Here is a 20,514-nt window from a genome sequence, read left to right as displayed (position 1 = left end):
TGGTTCCGACATTCTGTTTTCTGTCAGATACAACGCTTCACATCCACAAAAACCGTCGTATCCCAGCCGGAAACGCCTCCTTGCCTTATGTGCATTGGCTCCAGTTTCAGAAGTTACTAATAACATGCAATTTATACAACGAGCATATTTACAGAGCAACCCAAGGATAATGTTGAACTGCTCGTGTGCAGACTGAATATTGGGAACACGAAGAGCATAAGCATCAGCAAACAAAAATACCAGGGGCACGACAGAATTGGCACAGCATAATGGCAAGTGCTCATCATTTTTCAGGTAAACGACTTGCTGCAACTTTCCAGGTAGTAGCAAACAAGACACCAACAACTGAACAAAGACAAAAGTTCACGAGTTTCGCCTTGCTGCATCAAGGACAAGAGCAACAGACCCGCTTCTAAGAAGCTCTATGTGCAAAAGGTAAACACCGACCAACCATTTCTAATTTTTCCTTTCCCCTCCTCCGCTCGAGTCTTGATACTTACCGGCGATACAATAAAAAGACACTCGAGCGGATAACTTAGAAGAAAAGACATATCTTAATTTCTCTTTCACATATGTCGATCTCTCTATATATAAGCAGTGCCATTGGCACCTCCTGTACCTACAACTCTAGTTCATCATTGGCCGAGGAGCACGGGGACGAACGGGAGTCTTAGATGGACTCACCCTGAAATATCAGCAAGGCAGCACATTATTTCCAGAACTAAATAGGCTTTTATTCACAGTTGGGTCAACAAAGTTGAATTAAGACCATGCTTTTTACCTTATTGGCAGGGAACCCAGTATAACACCACTGCAGTTGAGAGCAGCTGTAGCACTTTCAGCCTGAAAATTAAGAAACAAATGAACCTCCAGGCTGAACTTAGTTGTGAAATGAAAAATACCACCACTACTACTATGCCACAAAGGACTAGCCAAGGACATTGCTGTTACAACAGGAAAGAAGTTGCATACACACATGAACTTCATTTCCCAAAATACCCTGCGTCGAAAGGCCCCAAAATCCAAGAAAATGTAACTAACAGAGCCATTTTTACAGCACACGTATAGCGATTAGAGATTATCCAGAACAACAAACAATGCTGACTAAGATCAAGTTAATGCGCTAAGCACGAGGACAACAAGCAACAGTAGATCTTGCTAACTAATAACTTCTCAATAGAGAGAGTACTTGGGACCACTTCAGGTTTAAAGAAATGATCTTCAGACATCCACCTAAACTGACATGCAATGCTACACATCAGGACATCAGATCATAACTCATAACATAATAGAGTACCAACCATAGTTGTGAGTTTAATAAAGCAAGTAATGTTCAGGAAAAGACTAATATATGTTCCCTCCTTTCCAAATTAGTCGTCGCTGATTTAATACTCCCTCCGATCCATATTACTACTTGTCTTAGATTTCTCTAGATACGGATGTACCTCACACTAAAACGTGTCTACACACATCCGTATCTAGACAAATCTAAGACAATATGGATCGGTGGGAGTACAATCTTGTCCTAAATCAGCGACAACTAATTTGGAACGGGGGGAGTATTAAACAAAAGGAGAACAGCCACATGTAAACACTCCTTGCAGAAATCTAATGTACCCCAATCAAACCATAGTTTTCATTTAAGCACGACTATTTCCCAGCTGTTCTCTGGCTAACTATTTATCCATCTGATTAAAGCTAACATGGACATAAGGCCAGTTCATTCCAACTTCTGGCGTTAGTGGTTCGGGAAATTAAGGCTGAAACCCTACGTGACTCGAAACGACAACTAGCCAGAAATCAAATCTGGTCGTAGTGGTAAATGTTTTCTACTATGTGAACAATACAGGAAACCATGATTCAAGCAAACATACGCGAGGCTATGGATGTTCATGATATAATTTGCAGGCAACACTCTTAGCATTATAGGATTCAACCTTCTCACACATGACGAGTAATACTAGAAATACAATAAAAAGGCAATATATTGTGATGATTTGGAAAAATACGAAATGGGCAAGTAATTCTAACCATAACAAACTCCACAAAGGCAATGCGAGTATTATGCTGGTAGTCCCCAAGCAACCTCAGCCGATAGACCTGTCAGGGAGATATTGCAATGAGTGAATGAGCATGTCCCTTGAACTGCATTTTGATTGCAGCACAGCATATATGGAATAAATTATGACAAGGAAAGGAAGTTTGAAGTGACAAGTCACCAACCTCTCCACATATTGACTCGAAGAACAGTTTCACATCTGCCTGAGAGACCTGCACCAAGTGCATCAAATAAAATAGAAACATCGGTGCAAAGAGTATAGAGATACAGAGTGCAACGGTAGGCTAGCAAACCTTCTTGTCAATGTTTGTGCAGTAGATGGTCCTTGCACACATCTCACGCTCATCATCAGACTGAAGATAAAGACGAGGCACTTTTTAGACATCAGGCGTACATCCATATAGATAAGTATGAACAGCGATACATAGACAAATATGTGGATTCCAAAACTGTAGCTTACCCTGGGCAGGAACGTTGGATTGACTGGTGCAATTGCAGTTTTTGATGGCAGAACCCTCACAGGATAATATCCGAGCACAGTTCCTGACAGATTTAGAGCAGCCCTTGCACCCTCTGCAATAGTACAGTATATTAATCAATGGACAAATTGACCTAAGCATGTTCAATTATCATTCAACCACTTACCCTCATCAGTAAACTCTATGAAAGCAAAACGAAGAACTGAATTTGGATCCCCACACATGCGGCAGTCCACAACCTTCACAAAAAAAAATCAGATTATTCAGTGCTCTCAAAAAGTAAATGTAAACAAAAAACAAAAAGTCTACCTGCCCTACGTTGATAAATAGTGCTGCCAGTTGCTCTTCGGTGACCTAAATGTGAGGAAACATATAACGAATTAGCCTACATATAATTGCAGGTGTGCAACTAGAGGATATAAGACTTGAAAAATGGCTGACACAATGTAACAGTGATAGATAACTAACTGCAAAGGCAACACAAATGAACTCAACAAACTCCACAAGTTAGGCGTAGAAACTTAATCAAATATACAAAGTATCACAGCAGCCAAGTCACAAACAAATAAGTGAATAACTAATTGTGAAGTGTCCAATAGACAAAATTAAACCTATCACCAACAAACCAACATAACATTACAGAGTACATGAGGAAAGACAGATGCAAAAATTATAAAAAAGACACCATATGGGAATAAACATCAGAGGACCAAGTGCAAAAAGTTTAGAGGTTTTCAAAAGAACTCTTGCCAGTGGATACATATGGATGTGTTCTACATAACTGTAGAAAATTATTAAATAATATTACCGCTGTTCTAAAATATAGACGTTTAAGCCTACCAAAACAAACTTATATTTTGGAACGGAGGTAGTACATTAATTTGTAGGCTACACAAAAGAAGACATATTTGTGGCTCCAAAAAAGCAAAAGGTTACTCTATTTTGATCTACACATTTCTCTTTTTTGTGTACACCATAACTGAGAAGATATATTGATAAAATTTGTGCATAAATGCTACACGTCTATATGTACATGTATAACTCCACTCCATTAGAACCTTTTGTGGATTCAAGAAACTTTTTTTCTTTCCAAAAAGAGCTCAGTGTAGGGTATGTAATCAAAGGAAAAATGCTCTCAAAGAGCTCTCAAAGAGCCAAAACACTCTTTTAAGGCTGTGTTTGGCATTGCGGTGGATTATCACAATCCTGTTTGCCTCACCTGCTTTAGGCTATTTTTGTGTCTCTCTGACCCGCTTTTGCATATCTTTCTGGCTAATTTCCAACAGCAGATTATAAGGGAAGCAAACGCAACACAGTTGGCAACCACAAACTGACCTAACTCGCCTCATTCTCATAGCGCTGCCAAAAATGAGCTTGCTAAAATACCACGTAATAGTTGCAACATTATGATCCGTCCAGTATTCGAGTAAAATACATGTCAGATATGTTATCACCCTACCAAAACCACTCATCTATTCAACAGAAAATGCGGGTGATGAATCAGAATTGATCTATCAGATAAACCCTCTGGTGGACTACGAATTCCTTTTCCTTCTAAGAAGTTTCTGTATACAAGAAATTTATTTTATTTCATATAATCATATGCCATCCCATATCTCACTATTAGGCCTGAAGGATCTTCGTGGAGCAGACAAGCAGGCGCTGCCTCCAAACAGTAGCAATCTGCTACATGCACGAGGATTTCTGGAGATCTTTGAATTTTTGAGAAAATTGGAATATTTCTGCAGAACTGCAGCCAAAAGTTCACTAGTCGGCATGTACAGAGGTAGAAAGTTCACTATCACACAAGGCAAAACCAGTGAACATGTCTAGTACATGTCTTAACATGAAAAAAACATGAACACGGCTATTACGAGGTAGAAAGTACGTACTATGTTGTCTGAATAAAGAAAAAAAAAGGTGCATTTTCCAAATGACTACGCTTGACCCAAAAACGTAACCACCATTATGAGAATATATAGCCAGTGAACTCTTCAGTGCATAACTTACGCACACTACTACTACAATTACAAGGTACTCCCTCTGATCCATATTAATTGTCGCTGATTTAGTACTCATTAAACCAGCGACGAGTAATATGGATCGGAGTACTAAATCAGCGACAATTCATATGGATTGGAGGGAGTAGAAAATTATATGTAAACACTAAGTTACAAGAAACAAGGTGCTTCTTTTCATTGTGGAACAGAGGCACGCCAAAAAGTAAAGATGGTGTGCCTCTTACTTCACAAACAGTATGCATGTCTCTTACAAACATGGCAACTGTATTGTTCTAGAGAATACCTCTTCTAGAAAAAGGTTTCTGAATCCTGGAAACGATACATATATCTAACTGGCATTAATCAACATGCACTAGAACAACTGAGCTCACAAGTAAACCATATCAGCCACCTAGAAGCTTAAATCTTTCTAAGTGCAAATCCCAATCAAGTGTGTACATGTTGCATTTCAACATGTAAATATGAGAAGCATCATGATAACTATGATCTTAAGCATAGATGTAAACAAGATTAAGACTTTTTTGAGAAAGAAATTAGAATAGCATACCAGAACCAAAAAAGACAAAGTACCATCGTGAGCTAATAAGTCAACAAGCATACACAAGGCATCTACTCCCTCCGTTTCTAAATATAACACTTTTTAGATATTTCGATACGGACTACATACGGATGTATATAGACATACTCCCTCCGTCCCAAAATTCTTGTCTTAGATTTGTCTAGATACGGATGTATCTAGTTACATTTTAGTGTTAGATACATCCGTATCTAGACAAATCTAAGACAAGAATTTTGGGACGGAGGGAGTATTTTAGAGTGTAGATTCACTCATTTTGCTCCGTATGTAGTCCATATTGGAATCTCTAAAAGGGTTATATTTAGGAACCAAGGGAGTATCAAATACATCAAAGTAACTTTGCATACCCCTAAAAAAAACACCCCTAAAAAAATCAAAGTAACTTTGCATGCCCATTATTGAGATTCATTAAAGCTGGCCCCATCTGTGTTCCACCAGACAGTAAATCTGCATGTATCCACTCTCAAATCTAGCTTTCTTGCATGAATACAGGAATAGGCCTGAGACGTCATTTGTACCAAGCAGTATATAATAGGGCATGGTTTGAATTATTACTGTTCCTTCCAATGATCACTCCATCAAAGGAACATTAAAGCAAGGATCTTAAATAAGGCACTTGCAGGAATACACTGCCCAGGTCTTCCTAAACAGAAATGAATACACACCTACTAGATAAACTGCTACAAGGAACATCAAGGCAATGGCCCATAACGAACACACTACCAGGAATACACTACCTAGGTCTTTCAGAAAAAAGAAGGAACAGACTGCCTACTCAATGAACTGCTAAAGGAGCACGAAAGCAGGGCTCATTAATAAGATACTTCCAGGAATGCACTGCATAGACTAATCCAACAAGAAATCTAATAGCAAACCGATACAGATGGTGCATGCATCAAACCAACCAGACATGCCACGAATAGTCAGTAGAGGTGCATACACTACGTGAAGAAATCAGGAGAATAACCACCCAAAATCGGATAAGAACACAGTAGATGAGTACAGGTTAGCTGCACGTCGCCCAAGCACATAAATGGCAAAATAGTCATGCGACTTTCTAGACTCTATACAAAAGTAATGACCAAGAACTGCAAAACTTACCACAGTGAGAAGTGGCATCCAAATCTATCGAAACAAGAAAAGGATGATCAAAAGGAGCAACCGCTGGCGTATCCAGTATCCACCTGCTCTCAGCCCCATCCCATCTTATGATCTCAACCCTGCTAACGTTTTATCCCATCTGAACAGCACGTGCCCGGCAGAAGTCACACAAGCCGAAATCTAGCTGACCGATCATGACAACCAGTAATAGGAACGTAGAAAAATGATACCAAACCAATAAACAGGTGAACAAACTCTGTGCGGTTGCGGAGGTAACGTGAATGTCAGAGTCTAATAAGGGACGGGGGCGAAGGAGGCTCGTCACAGGCAGAATCAACAGTGGAAGGTGCGGGCATGGATCCGTGGGCTGACCTGATGATCGATGTCGGAGACGTAGACCGTCCGGCGGATCACCTCGTCGCGCTGCGCCTGGCTGGTGCGGCTGTTGACCCGCCGCTTGCCGCCGTGGGGGTAGCCGCCGCCGTACCCTCCGAACTTCTTCTGCGCGCAGGAAGGAGCAGATCAGACGAGCACCGGCGACAGAAAGAAACAGAGAGGCCGAACGGCAACACCCCGCGATCGAAAAGGTCAACACAAGGACTCTCGTGTCTCCTTACCCTGCCGCGGCCGTCGGCGGCGGGGAAGCCGACGACCCCGCGGTGGCCCGGCGAGGCGACCGGCGCGAAGCCGGCAGCGGGTGGGCCGTTGGGGTAGTAGCCGGCGTAGGGAGGCGGCGGCATGGGGTGCGCGGCGAGCGAAGGCGGGACGAACTCCTCCGCCATGGGGTTGAGCTTGGAGAGGAGCTCCTCCAGATCCCGCATCTCGCGCTCCCCCGCGTCGCCCCCCTCCGACGAGGCGCGGTACGGCGCGGCGCCGTGGTCGGAGGCGGCGGGGGCGACGTGGTCGGCGGAGGTCTCGACTACGGCCATCCCGAAGGGAAGGAAGAAGCTGCTGCCGGAGGGGGAGAGAGCTCGGTGAGGTTCTGGAAGGTTCGGGGGCGGGAGGCGCGCGGGGGTGGTGGGAGGGGTTATATATAGGCCCGGTGCGGTGCGGAAGTGCGGATCGATCCCCGGAGACGGATCGGAGGCGAGGGGGACAGCCAACCGCGGGGAGGGTGGTTGGTCGTTGCGGCGGGCTAGGAGAGGGAGAGCATGGGGATCGGGGAGGGGGAGGGGGAGGGGACAGCAGCTGCTGCAGCCGACCGGCGCAGGGGGAGAGCAGGGGAAGCCGGCAGGGGGAGGGGGAGGGAGGTGCCTCTGCCTCTGCCTCTCTCTTTCCTCGTTTCTCTCTCCTGGTTGTTACTCGTATCGTGCTGCCTCTTTCTCTCTCTTGCTGCCTCCTTTCCGCTTTGCCTTTTCGGGAGGAGAGGGAAAGTGAGGAGAGAGAGAGAGAGACAGAGCTGCTCCGTTACGGTGAGGCTGAGGCTGAGGCGAGCCGCCCGCCCGCCTGCTGCCTCCTTTTCCTTTGTTCCCTTCTCTCTCCTCCCCCCGTATTCCCCGCCCGCCGGGCTGCGCTTTTGCGGGAAACACCTCCTTGTGCTCGGGAATTTCAGCGCCCTTGGACGCAAAGGACAATGTCATTTTTGTTTTATGGAACGTCCATCACTATTTCGGCGTTGCTAATTCACGGTCGGCCGCTGGAATTCCTGACAACATCTGTATCACTTTGCTATAGGGAGAGGGAGGACCACCACACCGCTGTCATCGTCCGTGTACCGCTCACTAGCGAATCGCGTGCCGGTACTCATAAATAGCTGGATTTCATGGTTTCACCACGGCGAGTCTGCGAAGATGTCGTGCCGCCTTTCCGTCAAACGTCTAGCATGGTTGTCTTTTTCGTCGGTCAGCGACACTTGGGCATTCCTCTGCAATGTCGGATCTAACTTCTTCTCGAGCATTGGCATGCACCCCAACCACTAAGCATCTTAAACGCCTCTATTGTCGGCTACTGTTGGACATGCGGCATGTCCCACTTTGTCTCATTTCGGGCTTGCGCCGACAGCACCGTCCATGCTCGCTGCATCAGACCCATGAAAGACCCTATATGTATATAGTGGGGGCGAACAAACAATTTAAGTAAATTTAGTGGAATGTGGCAACAAATTGACATGCTAGTTGTTGCAGAAAATCTACACATGCAAGGGGGCGGAGGTGAATCCTTTAATTTAACACTCAAAATGGAGATAAAATGAAGTCAATTTGGTGATTATGGCGGAAATGCCTTTTATGTTTAGTTCCTCTGAATTCTTAAAGAAGTTTTATTTCTTCTGTAAAAAGAAACATTTTGTTCCGAACCGGCATGGATACAAATTCAAGAAATCCGAGGGACCAAAAAGAGAGAGAAAATGAAGGTTCTCTCAGGTTTCAGCTGGAATTCCTGACAACATTTGTACCACTTCGCTATAGGGAAGGGAAGGACCACCACACCGCAGTCGCCGCCCTGTGTACTACTAACTAACGAACCCCGCGGCGATACTGGTTGAGTAGCTGACTCCATGGTTTCACCACGGCCAGTCAGCGACAATGTCGTGTCGTATTTCCGCCAAACGTCTATCAAAGTTGTCTTTTTCGTCGGTCGGCGACGCCTAGGCATTCCTCCGCAATGTCGGATCCAACTTCTTCTCGATCATTGGCATGCACCCCAACCACTAAGCATCTTAAATGCCTCTATTGTCGGCTACTGTTGGGCATGCGACATGTCCCACTTTGTCTCATTTCGGGCTTGCGCCGACAGCACCGTCCATGCCCGTTGCATCAGACTCATGAAAGACCGTGTATGTATATAGTGGGGGTGAACAAACAATTTAAATAAATTTAGTGGAATGTGGCAACAAATTGCCATGCTAGTTGTTGTCAGAAAATCTACACATGCACGGGGGCGGAGGTGAATCCTTTGATTTAACACTCAAAACGAAGATATAATGAAGTCAATTTGGTGATTATGGCGGAAATGCCTTTTATGTTTAGTTCCTCTGAATTCTTAAAGAAGTTTTATTCCTTCTGTAAAAAGAAACATTTTGATTCCGGACCGGCATGGATACAAAATCAAGAAATCCGAGGGACCAAGAAGAGAGAGAAAATGAAGGTTATCTCAGGTTTCAGCTGGAATTCCTGACAACATCTGTACCACTTCGCTATAGGGAAGGGAAGGACCACCACACCGCAGGCGCCGCCCTGTGTACTGCTAACTAACGAACCCCGCGATGATACTGGTTGAGTAGCTAACTCCATGGTTTCACCACCACCAGTCAGCGACGATGTCGTGTCGTCTTTCTGCCAAACGTCTATCAAAGTTGTCTTTTTCATCGGTCGGCGACGCCTAGGCATTCCTCTGCAATGTCGGATCCAACTTATTCTCGAGCATTGGCATGCACCCCAACCACTAAGCATCTTAAACACCCTCTATTGTCGGTTACTGTTGGGCATGCGACATGTCCCGCTTTGTCTCGTTTCGGGCTTGCGTCAGTAGCACCGTCCATGCCCGCTGCATCAGACCTATGAAAGATCATGTATGTATGTATTGGGGGCAGACAAACAATTTAACTTAAATTTAATGGCAGGTGGTAACAAATTTCCACGCTAGTTGTTCCCTGAAAATCTACACATGTAAGGGGGTGAAGGTGAATCCTTTAATTTAGCACTCAAGATAGAGATATAATGAAGTCAAGTTGGTGATTGTGGTGGAATTGCCTTTTGTGTTTAGTTCCTCCAAGCTCTTTAAGAAGTTTTATTCCTTATGTAAAAAGAAACATTTTGATTCCTGAACCGTCATGGATACAAATTCAAGAGACCCGAGGGACCAAGAGGAGAGAGAAAATGAAGGTTATCTCCGGTTTCAGCTGGAATTCCTAACAACATCTGTATCACTTTGCTATAGGGAAGGGAAGGACCACCACACCACAGTCGCCACCCTGTGTACCGCCAACTAACTAACCGCATGTCGGTACTGGGCTAATAGATGGATTCCATGGTTTCACCATCGCTAACTAACGACGGCATGCTGTCTTTTCGCCAAACATCTAACAAAGTTGTCTTTTTCGTCGGTCGGCGATGCCCAGACATTCCTCTGCAATGTCGGATCCAACTTCTTCTCGAGCATTGCCATTCACCCCAACCACTAAGCATCTTAAACGCCTCTACTACCGGCTACTGTTGGGCATGCGACATGTACCGCCTTGTCTCGTTTCGGGCTTGCGCCGGCAGCACCGTCCAGGCCCACTTCATCAGACACATGAAAGACCATGTATGTATGTAGTGGGGGCGGACAAACAATTTAAATAAATTTAGTGGAAGGTGGTGACAAATTGCCACACTAGTTGTTTCCTGAAAATCTACACATGAATGGGGGTGGAGGTGAACCCTTTAATTTAGCACTCAGGATAGAGATATAATGGAGTCAAGTTGGTGATTATGGTGGAATTGCCTTTTGTGTTTAGTTCCTCCAAGCTCTTAAAGAAGTTGTATTCCTTTTGTAAAAAGAAACATTTTGATTCCCCGGCCGACATGGATTCAAATTCAAGAGATCTGAGGGACCAAGAAGAGAGAGAAAATGAAGGTTCTCTTAGGTTTTGGCTGGAATTCCTGACAACATATATATCACTTTGCTATAGGGAAAGGAAGGACCACCAGCCCACGGTTGCCGCCCTGTGTACCGCTAACTAGTGAACCACGCGCCGGTGCTGGTTGAATAGCTGGATTCCATGGTTTCACCACCGCCAGTCACTGACGATGTCGTGTCGCCTTTCTGCCAAATGTCTAACATAGTTGTCTTTTTCATCGGTCGGCGACGCCTAGGCATTCCTCTGCAAATGTAGGATCCAACTTCTTCTCGAGCATTGGCATGCACCCCCAACCACTAAGCATCTTAAACGCCTATATTGTCGGCTACTGCTGGGCATGCGACATGTCCCGCTTTGTCTCGTTTTGGGCTTGCACCGGTAGCACGGTCCAGACCCGCTTCATCAGACACATGAAAGACCATGTATGTATGTAGTGGGGGTGGACAAACAATTTAAAAAACAAATCTATTGGAAGGTGGTAACAAATTGCCACACTAGTTGTTCCCTGAAAATCTACACATGAATGGAGGTGGAGGTGAACCCGTTAATTTAGCAATCAGGGTAGAGATATAATGAAGCCAAGTTGATGATTATGGTGGAATTTCCTTTTGTGTTTAGTTCCTCCAAGCTCTTAAAGAAGTTTTATTCCTTCTGTAAAAAGAAACATTTTGATTCCCCGACCGGCATGGATTCAAATTCAAGAGATCTGAGGGATCAAGAAGAGAGAGAAAATAAAGGTTCTCTCAGGTTTCAGCTGAAATTCCTAACAACATCTATATCACTTTCCCATAGGGAAGGGAAGGACCGCCAGCCCGCAGTTGCCGCCCTGTGTACCGCTAACTAGCGAACCACGCGCCGATGCTGGTTGAATAGCTGGATTTCATGGTTTCACCACCGCCAGTCACTGACGATGTCGTGTCGCCTTTCTGCCAAACGTCTAACATAGTTGTCTTTTTCATCGGTCGGCAACGCCTAGGCATTCCTCTGCAATGTTGGATCCAACTTCTTCTCGAGCATTGGCATGCACCCCCAACCACTAAGCATCTTAAACGCCTATATTGTCGGCTATTGTTGGGCATGTAACATGTCCTGCTTTGTCGGGCTTGCACCGACAACACCGTCCATGCCCGTTGCATCTATGAAAGACCGTGTATGTATGTAGTGGGGGCGGACAAACAATTTAAATAATTTTAGTGAAAGGTGGTAACAAATTGCCACGCTAGTTGTTCCCTGGAAATCTACACATGCATAGGGATGGAGATGAACCCTTTAATTTAGCACTCAAAATGGAGATATAATGAAGTCAATTTGGTGACTTGTGGTGGAATTGCCTTTTGTGTCTAGTTCCTCCAAGCTCTTCAAGAAGTTTTATTCCTTCTGCAAAAAGAAACATTTTGATTCCTGGACCGACGGATACAAATTCAAGAGATCTGAGGGGCCAAGAAGAGAGAAAAAAAATGAAGGTTATCTTAGGTTTCAGCGGCATGCCTCATCTCTAGCGGCGCTATACAGCCACCATACCACTGTATCCACTAGGTTCAGATCATCTTCTTTCTCCTTAAAAAATGCGATCATGAGACGCACACATGGTAAAGTATGTGGAAGGAAGACCTGGAAACCGTGTAGGACACTCACTATGAATTGTCAAGAAAAAAAGTTTCACTTTGATTGATTTTGCTTGATATGTTTAAGAAGAAATTAAATTGCAAGCATCTGATATCAGAATTTTAAAGAATAAATTAAAATGTAAGCATCTGATCTTTGAAGTACAAAACCGTGTACCTTCCAACTTACTAATGTTTACGCATGGTAAAGTAGGTGGAGGGAACACGTGGAAATTGTGTAGGACACTTATCATGAACACACACAAAAAAGAGGTTTCACTTTGATTTTGTTCGACATGTTTAGAAAAAAAACAAATTGCAAGCGTCTGATATCAGAATTTCAAAGAATAAATTAAAATGGAAGCATCTGATCTTTGAATTACAAAACCGCGTTCCTTCCAACTTATACCCGCAAAAAAATGTTTGTTTATTTATACCCGCAAAAAAATGTTTGTTTATTTATTTGTTTCGAGAGAAGAAAGTATTTTGATTGATTCTGTTAGGTGGTGCGTGCGTGTCCGTTGCAGGAGAGAGGGGGCAGGGTGCAGACCAAAGCTGGGTGCTGTACTCGTCCCCGGGCTACGTTTTCCTTGGCCGTGTCAATGATGGCGCAGGCAGAAGCACGGAGGGGCGACGTCACGCACGGCTGCGTCGCGTGGGGCGCCGTTCGGTTGGGAACTTGGGATCCGCAAAGAAAAAAAGGCGTTGGGATCCGCTGCTCCGCCACGCAAAGCTGTTCTCCATAGCTGCAATTCGCAAAAGAAAAGAAAAAACTCTACTGCTGCAGTGTTTCTACTTGACACCGCATGCGCATAGGAAGATGAGAAGCATGCATGGAAGGGAAGGATTTGGCTTGCACTGCAGAAGGGTGTATCCGTGTAGGAGTATGAGATGGTTGGTGCATGAGAATATCCGAAGCATGCATGGCGACCTTGTTTCTTCAGGCTTGTCCTGTGTCCGCGTGCGTGACAGCTCCTACCAGAGCACGAGTGCAGCACATGTTTTAGCGCCCGGATCCTCTGCGCATATACTACATGCTTTCCACAGGTGGGATGCGCCCGTGACTATCACGTGCTTTGCTTGGACGATAAAGAAAAAAAAAACAGATTTAGTTGTAATTTTTATTATTTATGATGTTCGTTGTACTATCAATGATTAAGATGAATTAGATTGAAAATTTTCCAAAAAAGAAAATAGAAATAAACTGCACATATTCCTGGTGTGATTTTTCTATAGAAACACATTACTCCAAAAAAGAAAATAAAAAAGAATTTTGAGTACATATGTAGACGTTAACATGCACGTATCTACAATCATATTTATGAATGCATGCACGCACACCTTATCTCTAGGAGCACTTTTTAAATATTGAACCGACAAGTCTTGAGACTGACGAAGTCATCATAGACGTATCGTTATCGGCGGGAGCGACGTCTTCCCCTGTAGTAATATTCTGCCTTTATAAAACACAAATATGTCAAACCTAATATTTGATCTCTGGTGGGCTGAGGTATAACCACCCTCCTAATCATCCAACTATCGACTAGTTTGTGAACTTGTGAAGGTGTCAGCTCGGCGACCTCCCAAATGAACTTGAGGGGAGTGTGTGCGTGTTTTAGAAGTTTGGCACAAGAAGGTACGCCGCAGAGGAAAAACACTCCGATAAAGGATGCTAGAGTACCCGCCTCCTAGGGGCCTCGCCGCACAAGAGTGCCCTCCGCGCCATTCGTTGTGCCCGGGCCTTGTGCGACTAGCTCCTGGTGCTCTTCGCATCGTTCGATCTCCAAGGTCGCCGCACACCCGACATGTTTCCCTCAAGGGTCCATGACGCATGGGACGCGGGCACGGGCGAAGCCTCCCTTGTCGTGGTGGTCATCTTAGTTCACCCAAGCTTGAATCGGAGATACTCGTATCTCACATTCTGCTAGGAATCAATGATTGCTCGATCTTCTGTAACACCATCCAACATTGCGGAGTTGAGGCCATCTCTAAATGCAATCTCGAGTAGTCTCCTTGGGTCTATATACACAAAGCATCAATTCCTGGTAGCCTCCCGGGCGCTTATACATGCCCTCAAAATTCTTGAACAAAACACCCTCAAGGTCTTTATAGCTGTAGATATTGTCTCTGGTAGGTTGTGGAGGCAGGCTCAAGCCGCCTCAATGTAGAGAGATAACTTCTGCACAACGACATTCTTGTTGCCGCCACCAATCTGAAGTGCCACAAGGTAATCCGCCAGCTAGGTCTTGGGCTTGGCGTTGCCAACGTACTCCCTGATCCCCGAGCCGATCCAAAATCAGTCAGGAAAGGGGGTCGCACTGATATGCCGACTACAACACTGAAAGGACCATGATGTCGCCTAGAGGAGGGTGAAGAGGCATTTTTAAAACTTCTACAGATTTGACTTTATCCTAATGTGGAAATAAATTAAGCGGATACTTTTCAAGCACAAATACTAAATATACTAGGCTCAAATTAGTGCACCAACAACTTAATGTAAATGAGGTGAGAAGAACAAGGATACTGACAAGCACAAGTACGTTACACAAACTTACTTGAGCAATATCACAAGATATGTAAGTGTATGACACAAGTTAGCAATTCACACTAAACACAAGATATATCAATAGTAGCAAGTATGAGTTGCAGGATATAAAGTGTAGGCCTAAATAATCTCTTCAAGGAAATAGCCAACACAATATAATGAGGACAACAACATATATAGTGAATGCAAGGTCAAAAGACCAAAGTAAAACACAAGTAAGAAGATAGGGTTAGGGATAACCAAAGCCACGGAGACTGCTACTTCTTGAGCTTGTGTTGGTTTTTCCCTTGTAGCAACCCGATCCCAATGAACCGTAGTCTCTGTGCTTAAGTGTCATCCCTGGATCGGTATTACTGACACACACAGTACTCGAGGATTTATTGCAGAGTTCAATCACACACTTATTACATCGAGTGTCTCAAAAAGAATACTTATTACAATAATATGGCTGAAGGCCATCTAAAATAAATAACTGTGGAAGCTTCAAAGATAACTGAGTCCATCCAACTCCACGGCAAAACTGAGTTCATGACAACGACCTATTGCACCTTACTCTTCATCTGAAAACTCTGCAACATGATACGTTGCAATCGTGTAGGTCAGCACATGGAATATGCTGGCAAGATAACACCATAGAGCAATGAACAAATAACAGCTATCACTACATGCATATTTGGCTGGTGGAGGCTCTATGATTATCATTTGCATAAAGCTAATTTTACCCTACAACAAAGGAATATATTTTATTTAAATACAAATTTTGATGAAATTATTGAGAAGGTACCCCCAACTCAATCCCAAATTAACATTTATAACCCAACAATTTCATTAAGTAGAGTGATGAGATTAAACAATAATTCAAGTACCAGATACTCAAGATGTCCATAACCGGGGACATGGCTAACCATGATTAGTTTATACACTCTGCAGAGGTTTGTGCACTTTTCCCCACAAGACTCGATCTCCTCCGTTGTATTTCTCGCACTGCATGATGTTTGAGAAATGGATGACCGAGACATAGTCTTTCAGAAGAGGTCCCCTTAACCGATAGATAGGCCAGTACACCTAAAATTCCCCTATATCTGCTAGCCCATCATGGAAAGGATTCCCACAACTTACTCAACTATGCCAGAGCCCATAATGGCTTGTGGCTGCACACGGAAGTTTCTAGCATGAATAATCCTATGATCCTTTTGAGCCTGGGTGGCATTCCATAGGATGATCACACGGGTTCTCCGGGATCTCCTAGGACAACACTGGATTCCCCAGGTGCCCACAACCAGTCCAACCAGATGTGCATTAAAGTAGCCACCTTAAGTTTCCCTTAGTTATAAATAACTCTCACATCTTTCATGAATCTCACAAACCCAACCACGTCTACGATCATAGCAAAAATAGTGCAATCATAACATAGTAAATACCCGGGGTTTGAATATAAGACAATAGGTTCCTACCTCATCAACTACTTCCCAATACCCACATGTTATCAAAGTCCTACTCATGCAATGTTTGAGGGTTTAAAACTAATGGATAAAAACTGGGTAAAAGGGATATGATCAAAGTGTTACTTGCCTTGTTGACGATCGGAAAACCCTAGTGATTCGTAGTAGCAAGCCTCGCACTCCGGAAACTCTATCGTGAACAAACAATAGCATACGTAAGCACTTAAGCATAATATGCAAAGGTAAAACCAAAAGAAAAGACCTAAACAGAAAGTTCAAGTGAAGAGCTTCGAGATGGAAAAAGAATCGCTCGAATCGGAGTTACGGAACTCAAACTACGATCAAAAGAAGTTCTAATTCAAATCTACTTGAAACCAAATTTTAAATTTTCAAAATCATGTTCAAGTTGTTTATCTGTACAGAGGGGAACAAGATGAAGATTTTGGCATTGGTTTCACTGGATTTGGATAAACGAGCAAAAAGTAGTGAGGGTTTAAAGATTAAGGACTAATCTGTGATGAAAATAATTATGGATGGGTCCCTGGCCGAAAATTAAACTAAAAAGAAAAATATAACGAACATACGTTCGCTAACAGAAACTAACGAACGAATTCGTTTGTTAATAGAACGAATCGGGTGAACGTTCACTAAATAACATAACCTAAATAATAAACCAATAAAATAAAACCAAACTTTAAAAGAAAAGAAACGGACGGGGTTTTATTGGTCTTACACCAGTTCGGGGGGGGGGGGACCGGCGGCAGCGGCGCGGCTACTTCGGCGAGGCGGCGGTGGGCGGCGTCGACAACGGTGGGAGGCGGCGAAGCGGTGGTGAAGCGAGGTGGCGGCGTGATAACCCACAAGTATAGGGGATCAATTGTAGCCTCTTTCGATAAGTAAGAGTGTCGAACCCAACGAGGAGTTAAAGGTAGAACAAATATTCCCTCAAGTTCTATCGACCACCGATACAACTCTACACATGCTTAATGTTCTCTTTACCTAGAACAAGTATGAAGCTAGAAGTACTTTGTAGGTGTTTTTGGATAGGTTTGCAAGATAATAAAGAGAGTGTAAATAAAAAGTAGGGGCTGTTTAGATAAAGACACAACTAAGTTAGTTTTAGTAGAGAGCTTGTTGTCACACAAGAAAGTTATTTGTCCCTAGGCAATCGATAACTAGACCGGTAATCATTATTGCAATTTTATTTGAGGGAGTACTTTCTCTTCTTAGATCATATGCACTTATGATTGGAACTCTAGAAAGCATGCACAACTACTAAAGATCATTATGGTAAAACCCAACCATAGCATTATAAGGCATCAAGTCCTCTTTATACCCATACGCAAACAACCTACTTACTCGGGTCTGTGTTTCTATCACTCACGCCACCCACCATAAGCAAATCATGAACATATTGCAAACCCTACAGCGGGGATCCCTCATGCTTGCGCGACACAGAGAGCACCACAGGACAACACCAATAATAAAACATGCAACTCAAACCAATCACGATCATCAATTAACCCATAGGACAAAACGGATCTACTCAAACATCATAGGATAGCCATACATCATTAGGAAATAATATATAGCGTTGAGCACCATGTTTAAGTAGAGATTACAGCGGGTAAAAGAGGAGTTACACCGCTGCATAGAGGGGGGAAGAGTTGGTGATGATGGCGGTGAAGTTGTTGGTGTAGATTGCGGTGATGATGATGGCCCCGGCGGCATTCCGGCGCCACCGGAAGAGAGGGGAGAGAGCCCCCCTTCTTCTTCTTCTTCTTCTTCTTCTTCTTCCTTGACCTTCTCCCTAGATGGGAGAAGGGTTTCCCCTCTGGTTCTTGGTCTCCATGGCATGGGAGGGGCGAGAGACCCTCCGAGATTGGATCTGTCTCTCTGTCTCTCTCTGTTTCTGTGTTCCTAGATTCTGCCCTTTCACCGTTTCTTATATTCCCAGAGATCCGTAACTCCGATTGGGCTGAATTTTGGACACGATTTTTATCTGGATAATGGCTTTCTTGCGGCGAAATAAGGGCACCAACCGCCTTACGGGGTGGCCACGAGGGCCCAGGGCGCGCCCCCTGCCTCGTGGCCCCCTCGGGCATTGTCTCGCGTTGATTCTTCTTCCCAAAAATCACATATATTCCAAAAAAAAATCTCCGTCAGTTTTTATCCCGTTTGGACTCCGTTTGATATGGATTTTCTGCGAAACAAAAAACATGCAACAAACAGGAACTGGCACTAGGCACTGGATCAATATGTTAGTCCCAAAAAATAGTATAAAAAGTTGCCAAAAGTATATGAAAGTTGTATAATATTGGCATGGAACAATAAAAAATTATAGATACGACGGAGACGTATCAGCATCCCCAAGCTTAATTCATGCTTGTCCTCGAGTAGGTAAATGATAAAAAAGATAATTTTAGATGTGGAATGCTACCTAGCATAATCTTGATCATGTAATCTAATCATGGCATGAATATTAAGACACGAGTGATTCAAAGCAATAGTCTATCATTTGACATTAAGACAATAATACTTCAAGCATATTAATAAAGCAATCATGTCTTTTCAAAATAACATGGCCAAAGAAAGTTATCCCTACAAAATCATATGGTCTGGCTATGGTCCATCTTCACCACACAAAGCATTCAAATCATGCACAACCCCGATGACAAGCCAAGCAATTGTTTCATACTTTTGACGTTCTTAAACCTTTTCAACTTTCATGCAATACATGAGCGTGAGCCATGGACATAGCACTATAGGTGGAATAGAATATGATGGTAGAGGTTGTGTGGAGAAGACAAAAAAGGAAGAAAGTCTCACATCGACGCGACTAATCAATGGGCTATGGAGATGCCCATCAATTGATGTCAATGCAAGGAGTAGGGATTGCCATGCAACGGATGCACTAAGAGCTATAAGTGTATGAAAGCTCAAACTAAAACTAAGTGGGTGTGCATCCAACTTGCTTGCTCATGAAGACCTCGGGCATTTGAGGAAGCCCATCATCGGAATATACAAGCCAAGTTCTATAATGAAAATCCCACTAGTATATGAAAGTGATAACTCAAGAGACTCTCTATATGAAGAACATGGTGCTACTCTGAAGCACAAGTGTGGTAAAAGGATAGTAACATTGTCCCTTCTCTTCTTCTTTTTTCTTTTTTTTCTTTTTTTGTAGGATTCTTTGGCCTCTATATATTTTTAGGGCTTCTTTCGCCATTTTTATTTTGATAATGGGACAATGTTCTAATAATGATCATCACACTTTTATTTACTTACAACTCAATATTACAACTCAATACTGGAACAAAGATATGACTCTATATGAATGCATCCGGCGGTGTACCGGAATGTGCAGTGATCTAGCGTAGCAATGACATAAAAAAACGGACAAGCCATGAAAACATCATGCTAGCTATCTTACGATCATGCAAAGCAATATGACAATAAATGCTCAAGTCATGTATATGATGATGATGGAAGTTGCATGGCAATATATCTCGGAATGGCTATGGAAATGCCATAATAGGTAGGTATGGTGGCTGTTTTGAGGTAGATATAAGGAGGCTTATGTGTGATAGAGCGTATCGTATCACGGGGTTTGGATGCACCGGCGAAGTTTGCACCAACTCTCGATGTGAGAAAGGGCAATGCACGGTACCGAAGAGGCTAGCAATGATGGAAGGGTGAGAGTGTGTATAATCCATGAACTCAACATTAGTCATAAAGAACTCACATACTTATTGCAAAAATCTATTAGTCATCGAAACAAAGTACTATGCGCATGCTCCTAGGGGGATAGATTGGTAGGAAAAGACCATCGGTCGTCCCTGACCGCCACTCATAAGGAAGACAATCAATAAATACCTCATGCTCCAACTTTGTTACATAACGGTTCACCATACGTGCATGTGAAAGTGCAACTATCCCTGGGTGGTTTTGGTAATTCCTATCAATATATAACTCATTGAGCTAATGCTACTTAAAGATAAACATTTCAGGAAAGCTCAATGATTGGCATGGCATGGATGAGAAAAGTGGATCCCTCAAAATTCTAAGGACAAAGAATTGGCTCAAGCTCAAAGCTCAGGACTCTACATCCTTTCATTTTAAGTGATC

The 20,514-nt window shown here is 43.4% G+C and overlaps 1 protein-coding gene across 3 annotated transcripts; it reads right to left on the bottom strand.

Annotated features, from left to right (window-relative positions):
- Positions 1–256: 256 nt before the first annotated feature.
- Positions 257–7,690, bottom strand: LOC125525412 (polyadenylate-binding protein-interacting protein 11-like). 3 transcript variants are annotated; one of them, XM_048690415.1, is made up of 10 exons: positions 6,855–7,690; positions 6,610–6,738; positions 2,848–2,892; positions 2,705–2,777; positions 2,520–2,632; positions 2,353–2,412; positions 2,224–2,262; positions 2,032–2,100; positions 782–843; positions 257–685 (listed from the first exon to the last, which is right to left on the bottom strand). In XM_048690415.1, the coding sequence occupies exons 1-10, from the start codon at positions 7,164–7,166 to the stop codon at positions 628–630; spliced, it is 960 nt and encodes a 319-aa protein (XP_048546372.1). In that variant the 5' UTR covers positions 7,167–7,690; the 3' UTR covers positions 257–627. The 3 variants fall into 3 exon arrangements, with proteins under 3 accessions (XP_048546372.1, XP_048546371.1, XP_048546370.1); XM_048690414.1 differs by having other exon boundaries at positions 2,224–2,271; positions 2,857–2,892; positions 6,855–7,689; XM_048690413.1 differs by having other exon boundaries at positions 2,224–2,271; positions 6,855–7,687.
- Positions 7,691–20,514: the final 12,824 nt, after the last annotated feature.

The sequence above is a fragment of the Triticum urartu genome, chromosome 7 (assembly GCF_003073215.2).
Source record: "Triticum urartu cultivar G1812 chromosome 7, Tu2.1, whole genome shotgun sequence".
NCBI lineage: Eukaryota > Viridiplantae > Streptophyta > Magnoliopsida > Poales > Poaceae > Triticum > Triticum urartu.
The sequence above is the reverse complement of the archived record's forward strand: the minus strand, read 5'-3'. Positions and strand labels throughout refer to the sequence as shown.